Genomic DNA, 7482 nt, shown 5'->3' with positions numbered 1-7482 from the left:
CACCCCACCCCACCCCACCCCCCCCAGGAGTTCAAGGATGAGGTGGACATTATGGCGCGGCTGAGGCACCCCAACGTGGTGCTCTTCATGGGGGCGGTCACGCGCCCCAACCAGCTCGCCATCGTGACCCAGTTCATACCCAGGCGAGCTAGGGGGATTTTGGCTCTTTATCGGGCCGAGGGGGTTGGCTCCACTTATCGTGACGGGGAGGGGCGGGTGGGAGGCGTGCGAGCAGCGAGGGAGCGAGCGCAGCGGGCGAGGGCCGCGGCGCTCTCTGAGGTAATGGCTTCTGCGGGACCGCCAGGCAGGCCGGGAGGGCAGGAGTTAGCGGCGGGCGCCCCCCCGCCCCTCGCCAAAGGTGGCACGCCCGGCAAGGCGAGGGGCGCACACGCGCGCGCCCGGACCCGTGGCTCCTCACAGTCCGAGGCAGCGTGCTGTTTGATGGTCACAATCATGGCGCGGCCTCCATCGTTGCTCCCTGCACAGGGGGAGCCTGTACCGGCTGCTGCACCGCGCCAAGGCGGACCTGGACCCGCGGCGGCGGCTGCAGATGGCCCTCGACATTGCGCGGGGTGCGCATGGCAGACAGCGCGCGCTCTGGGAGCAAGGACGAGCTTGGAGCTCCCCGCTCGGGGGCCACGCCCCTGCCGCCGCCCCTGCCCAACGCGCGCTGTGGTTGCTGGCCTCGTGGGCCTTTCGTGCTTCCATCCCATGAATCCACCCCCGTCCTGACGCACAACCAGCCCACCTCCTGACACCAGCATTTTGTCGATTTGCTTCTCCCAGCGCCTCCAATCACCCTCCCCCAAAATGCTTCCACCGCTCACTGCGTCCCCCCAGGCATGAACTACCTCCACAGCAGCCGCCCCGCCATTGTGCACCGCGACCTCAAGAGCCCAAACCTGCTGGTGGACAGGGACTGGACTGTCAAGGTGCGGGGCGAGGGTTTCAGGGGGGTTGCATGCACGCACGAGTGTGTGTGTGTGTGTGTGTTGATGTGTATGTGTGTGTGTGTGTCAATGTCAATGTCTGTGTTCGCCTGCATGTGCATGTGCATGTGCTTGTGCATGTGCATGTGCATGATTTTGGGAAAGGCAGCTCCTTTGACGGCCGTCCTAGGCAGGGTCGTCCGCCGGCACCGGGGCATCCTGCGTCGCGCTGGGCCGTGCAGCGAGGGCAACTGCAGCCAGCACACGCGGCGTTGGGCGGCAGCTGCGGCTTGCGCCCTCCGCCCTGCTCAACAAGCTGCAGGCAATCTGACCCACCACGCCGCCTGCTGATACTTTGTACGGCGGGTTCAGGGGCGCCGGCCGCTGATCACGTGCGTGAGTGCACTCACACACACACACACACACACACACACACACATAATCACACACAACACACACACTACCACACCCAGGTCTGCGACTTTGGCCTGTCGCGGGTGAAGAGCACCACCTTCCTCACGTCCAAGTCCCACGGCGGCACCCCAGAATGGATGGCCCCCGAGATTCTCCGCAACGAGCCCTCAGACGAGAAGTGTGACGTCTATTCATACGGCGTCGTGCTCTACGAGCTCGTCACCGGCCAGGAGCCGTGGCACAGCCTGAACCCTATGCAGGTCGTCGGCGCCGTCGGGTTCGCCGGCCAGCGGCTGCAGCTGCCGCCAGAGCTGGACCCCGCGGTCGCGGCCATCATCCTGGCGTGCTGGAAGACGAACAGCCGCGACCGGCCGAGCTTTGAGCGGGTGCTCGACATGCTCAAGCCGCTGAAGGAACTGTCAGTGGTGGGCGCGGCGGCCGCGGCCGGCACGGGGTTCGCCGGCGGCGTGGTCGGCGGCGGCGAGGGCGGCGGCACGCTGGGCGGGCCGCGGGGCGGGACACTGGGCGGGACGCTGGGCGGCGCCGGCGGGACGCTGCGCGGGGGGCCGGCGGCGGAGGCGCAGTCGCCGACGGGGTCTCGGCTGGGGCAGGACGCTGCACACGGCGCGGCCGAGGAGGCCGCAGCAGACCCCGTGCCGCCGGTGGCCGAGCTGGCGCCTGCGCCACCCGTGGCCGCGCCGCCCGTGGCCGCGCCGCCAGCCGCGGCGGTCGTCGTGGCCGGCGGCGGCGCCGCCCAGGAGTGGGCATGACCCGCCCGCGCTTTGGTTGCGGGTGTCATTTCGCCGGCTGTTGCTGGCATTTTCTCCGCCGCCTGCTTGGCGGCGCCTCCACTTTTATGTCTGAAAACGCACACGCAACATGCATTGCAAACCCGGCCCATCGTGCTGGCATCTCATCTTGCACGCTTTCCCCCATGGTGATGGGGTGCCACACCGCCCATGCTGCACCCCGCGGTGACGTGCGTTGCCCCGGTAATCTAGACAGGTCGTCTTGCAGGACCGTGGGGGCATATCCAGTAATTGAGGGGCCGCAGACCGCCGGCTGCTGCCAGTCGTGGTCAGCTCAAGCCTGTACGCGACCACCTGGCGCCACCGGCAGGCCCTTGCTGAGCGCCAGAGGCGGTGGGGCAGGGAGGAGGGCGTCCTGGACGATGAAACGGGGGCACCCATGCTTGGGCTTGCGCTTGACGGCCGCCCAGCCGCTCCCCCCCTTGAAGCCGGCGCAAGCGGTGGCGCGCGGCTGCGCTGGGCGGCCGTCGTTGCGTGCACGGCCTCTTTGGGCAGCTGCAACAGGCGCGATGCATGCGCGGTTAAGGAAGGGCATCACGCCCGCGGCGTCTCCGACGCGCATTGGCCCTGTTGGTGATTGGCAGCGCAGGCCCCTGCAGTGGATGGTTGGAGAGGGTACCCGTACTGTACACGCACGCACGAGCCAACCAGCGGAATGGCCGCGAGTGCACGCCCGTGCGAATGCAGAGCCCGCCCTGCAGACCAGAGGGCAAGGCGTGGCACTGTGGTGCCACCATGCTGGCCACCGCAGGTGTTGGGGCGGTGCTGCTAGCAGTACAGCAGATGCTCTGGGCCTCTCACTCGGCTGGCACCAGGGCACTTGGGCCTCCTCCCCAGGAAACGATCCCCCAGGTCGATGAACAATCAACTGATTTGTTGTATTATATCATTGGGCTTGTTGATAAAAAGCGGTGTATCCGGTCCGACCAGCCGCTGACCAGCCACAAGAGCCAGCGCAAGTGGAAAGTGGTCATCATCCCAATTACTGTGTTGTCAGCCGAAACCCGCTGCCTCGCCATGTGTGCACACACGAATAGATGCCTCATTTGACCCATTGATGAAGTATGGTGGGTTTCCTTTGCTCAACAATGCAGGGTGGGGTAACTAATGGGAACGCATTGCTCACAGCTCCACTTGCAGTACTTACCGGGTGTCCCACAACCGCCAGCACGCGCCTCCCACGCCAGCCCGCGTTTTGCGCTCCTGTCGGGACACCGGGCGTTGGATGTGAGTTTTACGTTTTCAGCAGAGTAGCGTGCCGCGATACTGCAGGACCGCTGGTCGAACCACTGAACGACCAACACCCCCATCAATCGCTCAGTCAACGGCATCCAACACACAGAAATGGTTTTATAAGTGTATTTTCGACACTGCCAGGGATTGCAACGTGACTCACGCGAGCGTCCAGGACAAAAGTCTGAACCATCAGGCATCCCTTGCAGGTGAGTGCCCGGCGCGGATACCAACATGCGCCTAGTGTGAACATCACGATACATCGGGTGGCGGCACAGCCGCTGCTGCGGCACTACACTGCGGCACTCGCGCGCAGCTGACGTGTCCTCATCGCATATCGCCAGCCCACTGCGGGCGCGCAGCCACCACCCGGGTGTGCCGGCCCCATGCGGCGCGCGCCCCACGGGATGCCGCGCGCGCTGCTGTGGTTGGCAACCGCCCTGCTGTACGTGGCAGCGCCGGTGGCTGGGCAGGACGCGGCGGCGGATGCGGGCGTCATGGGGGACTCGGATCTGCTGCCATGGTACGCACGCGAGTGCGCGAGAAATGCCTGCCTGCAGAGTCCACGAGACCGTACCTGCGCGCGCCTGCATGCCTGCCTGCCGCAGCGTGCGTCTTTGAGCCACCCCAGCAGGCAGCTGTGCCGCGCCCGCGGCCGGCTTCCCACCTTTCTGGAGCTGGGGCAGGCGCAGCACATCCGGCACCAGCGTCCGCCGCCCCCACCCCCCAGACCCCCCGCACCGCTCCCTCCGCCCGGCCCGAAACTGCCCCCAGGGAGTTTCACAAGCGCGACGGCAGCTTCCGCTGGGAGGGCCTGCATAACGACCTGCCATCCCTCCTGAAGGCACAGGCCATCAACAACGCCATCGCCCTGGTCGTGTTCAACCATGGCTTTGCGCCCATCGCGCTCAACTGCATCGTGTCGCTGGTGCGGTTTGGCAAGGCGCACAATTATATTGTGGCCGCCGTGGGGGACGCGAGCGTCGCGCACTGCACTGAGCTGCGGCTGCCGTGCTACAACGCGACGCGGGTGGTGAAGCACAAGGATTTCAAAATGGAGCACTCAACAGAGGGCGACGCGGGGCGCAACACGCAGGAGTGGTTCAACCTGGTGGGTGATGGGGAATGTTGGGCGCACACGCATGCACATGTGGGTGTGTGCGTGCGTGTGTGCGTGTGTGTGTCGTGTACGAGTATGTGTGTGTGTTGGGGGAGGAAGGGGGAGGCAATGCGCAGCGGAGGCCGTGCCCTGCCATAGCAATGGGTGGGGCTGTTAGGCAGCAGTCAAGCCCTGTTACCCCTCACAGCAGTCCCCCAGTCATCGTTGAATCAGACCCCAAGCGCATCTGCATCAAACACACCTGCACACGCGCACACACACACACACACACACACACACACACACACACACACAATTCCTCATGCACTCTCACCGCTGCACACATTCACGCACAAGTGCAAACACACTCACTCACACACACACACACACACACACACACACGCTCTCTGTTCCGTCAGCCAACAGACACACACACCAATATGCACACACACACACACTCACCCGCTCAGGTGTGGGCCAAGACCCTGGTCACCGACGCGATCTTCGAGCAGGGCTACGACGTGCTGTTCTTTGACGCCGACATTGTGTTCCTGAAGGAGGCCTTCCCAAACTACAACCGCTTCCTGGACGAATACAACGCGGACGGCACGTTCATGACGGTGGGTGGGCTGGATGGGAGTGCGCTGTGCGTGCGTGTGTGTGCGTGTGTGCATGTGTGTGTGTGTGAAGAGTGTGTGTGCGAGCGCGCGTGTGTGTGTTTGTGTGTGTGTGTGTGTGTGTGTGTGCTTGATTGTTCTTGTGATGGCATGCAAGGAGTCTGTCTGGTGTCGTCAGCAAGAGGCGAGGCAGGGGACAGGGATAGCCTGCAGTTACATGCGCATGGGTATGGTGCTGCGTATGGGGCCCTACCAAGCTGTGAAACGATTTTCCCTTGCTCGTCCGCCAATGTACCCCGCCAGGAGGCGCGCATCAAGAATAACAGCGACGGCACCACCTCCGTGAGCAAGTATCTCAACAGCGGCAACTTCTTCATACGCAACAACTTGTGAGGCACAGCTGCTTGGCTCTGGGCAATGGCGGTGCTGTGCAGGACCGCTAGGCGGGCGGCGCCCCAACAATAGGGGAAATCTACGACCGCCAGCGCTGCCGACGCCTGCAACCAAAACTCAGCGGCCGGCGGCGCCTGCTATGCGGCTGCGCCTTGCCGCGTTGTCGTGGGGGCCGAGCTCCTAGGCGGCCCAGGGGCATCCTTGCATGTTGGCGCGGGGGGACAGGCACGGCACGCGCCGCCGCAGGTCTGCCGCTGACCGTGCACGTCACCCTCACCCCCGCTGCCGCCCCCGCAGCCGCACGCGGGAGATGATGACAGAGTGGATCGTGAGTGGCGCCCGTTGGGCTTCAGGGCAGCCGCACGCTTTCCCACCACGGCCTCCTATCCAATGCAACGGTCCGAAACGGCGTGCTGTCCTGCACCCTGACCGCGTGGCCGACCCCGCACCATACGCCCTCTTCACGTTGCGACGTCGCCGCCTCGCCTCATCCCGCCGGGGACCCGCGTGAGGCCCCTCCCCACCCCCGCCTTCGACCCCGGTGATGCAACTTTGACATCAAATTGACTGACTGACGGCTCCCCTTGCCACTGCCCCCGCCGCCCTCACCAGGTGGGTTACTTCCAGCAGGGCAACAAGAACGGCAACCAGCTGTGGCTCAATTGGATGAAGCACCACCCAGGCAGCCCCTACGACACCTGCGAGACGCGGGAAGAGTGCACCGCCCTCAAGAACAAGGGCATCGCAGCCATCAAGCCGCACCCCAGCCAGTTCGACGGGCGCGCGCAGATGGTGCGCGCGGGACGGCTGCTGCGGGCCCCCTAACCGTTGCCGTGCCGTGCTGGCGCTGCGGCCCCTTTTCTCACATCCTGGGGCAGCTCCTGCACCTCGTTCTCAATGCGCCGGCCGGCCGAATTCACCACACTGCACACACGAATCACATGCGTTCCCTGCCAAAACGGATCCGATCCAGCGCAGCACAGCGGCCTCGTCGATCAGACTAGGCGTAGCTCCAAAGCACGCGCCCCTGCCCCTCACTTTTCACGCCCTCCTCACATATCCCCGACGCCCTCGCAGTGCCTGCCGGACGGCTTCAAAGACATCTGCGACGACCGCCGCGCCTACGTGCACGCGGTCTGCCTGTCGGGCGGTCATGCCAAGCGGCGCGCGTTGGAGAAGCTGGGGCTGTGGTTCATACACGTCTACTCGATGCCCGACGACATCAGCGTCAGGGTGCCTGCGGCGAGCGGCCTGCCCTGCGCCAGCCAGGGGGCGTGGCGGTCGACGACCGACGGCCTGTAGATCTGGGATCTGGGAGCTGAGATCTGGATTCCGTCAATCAGGGTTTGGCGGCCCGGCGGCTGCGGCGCGGTGACGCGGTGCGGGCTCCTCGCCAGTGTGGCCGCCGCCGCTCGTCTCACCCAGTCACCTACCTTCCTCACAATGGACATTACCCATTCGCGCCCGTTCGCGCAAAGTTCACTGTAGTGCAATTCACAAAACAACGCACACCACGTGTGCAGGATTCGGGAGGGCGGGCAGGACCCCCTCACCCAGCGGCATTTGCTGCGCCCCAATCCGGCCGTCCTCGGCGGGGCGGGGCGCCCGTTTCACTGGCGACTTGGCCGGCCCCTGCCCACTTGCCGCATGGCAGGCCGGGGCCGGAGGCGATCCCGATGCGGCGCCAAGTTGAAGGATCTACTTGGGCCCCACATGAGCGCCGGCGCCGGCGATGGACCTGCTAGCGTGCACGCAACACAAATCCGCCCCGAGCGCCGCCGGGCCCTGGCGCATGCACCTGCGGCTGCTCGGCACGCGGACCGCAGTGCGGGTTGACCTGATGGTGGTCTCCGCGGTGCGCTGGAAGAGGCCGAGGCAGATGGCCCCCCGCAGCCCTGCCAGCACCCACAGCACGCGGAAAGCCTGCGAGCGCCGGAGATATTCGCGGCGGCGCGGCCCGCGCCGCCGCTTTCTGCAGCTGTGTGGGA

The 7482-nt window shown here is 65.5% G+C and overlaps 2 protein-coding genes across 2 annotated transcripts; both read left to right on the top strand.

Annotated features, from left to right (window-relative positions):
- Positions 1-51: 51 nt before the first annotated feature.
- Positions 52-2113, top strand: MNEG_6099 (hypothetical protein; the record flags this gene model as incomplete). The annotated part of the gene is made up of 4 exons (XM_014045430.1): positions 52-131; positions 487-572; positions 841-932; positions 1403-2113. The coding sequence occupies 4 exons, from the start codon at positions 52-54 to the stop codon at positions 2111-2113; spliced, it is 969 nt and encodes a 322-aa protein (XP_013900884.1).
- Positions 2114-3771: 1658 nt separating this feature from the next.
- Positions 3772-6796, top strand: MNEG_6098 (hypothetical protein; the record flags this gene model as incomplete). Its single annotated transcript, XM_014045429.1, has 7 exons — positions 3772-3908; positions 4160-4496; positions 4955-5104; positions 5405-5490; positions 5792-5822; positions 6107-6286; positions 6572-6796. The coding sequence occupies 7 exons, from the start codon at positions 3772-3774 to the stop codon at positions 6794-6796; spliced, it is 1146 nt and encodes a 381-aa protein (XP_013900883.1).
- Positions 6797-7482: the final 686 nt, after the last annotated feature.

The sequence above is a fragment of the Monoraphidium neglectum genome, assembly GCF_000611645.1.
Source record: "Monoraphidium neglectum strain SAG 48.87 unplaced genomic scaffold scaffold00961, whole genome shotgun sequence".
Lineage (NCBI taxonomy): Eukaryota > Viridiplantae > Chlorophyta > Chlorophyceae > Sphaeropleales > Selenastraceae > Monoraphidium > Monoraphidium neglectum.
The sequence above is the reverse complement of the archived record's forward strand: the minus strand, read 5'-3'. Positions and strand labels throughout refer to the sequence as shown.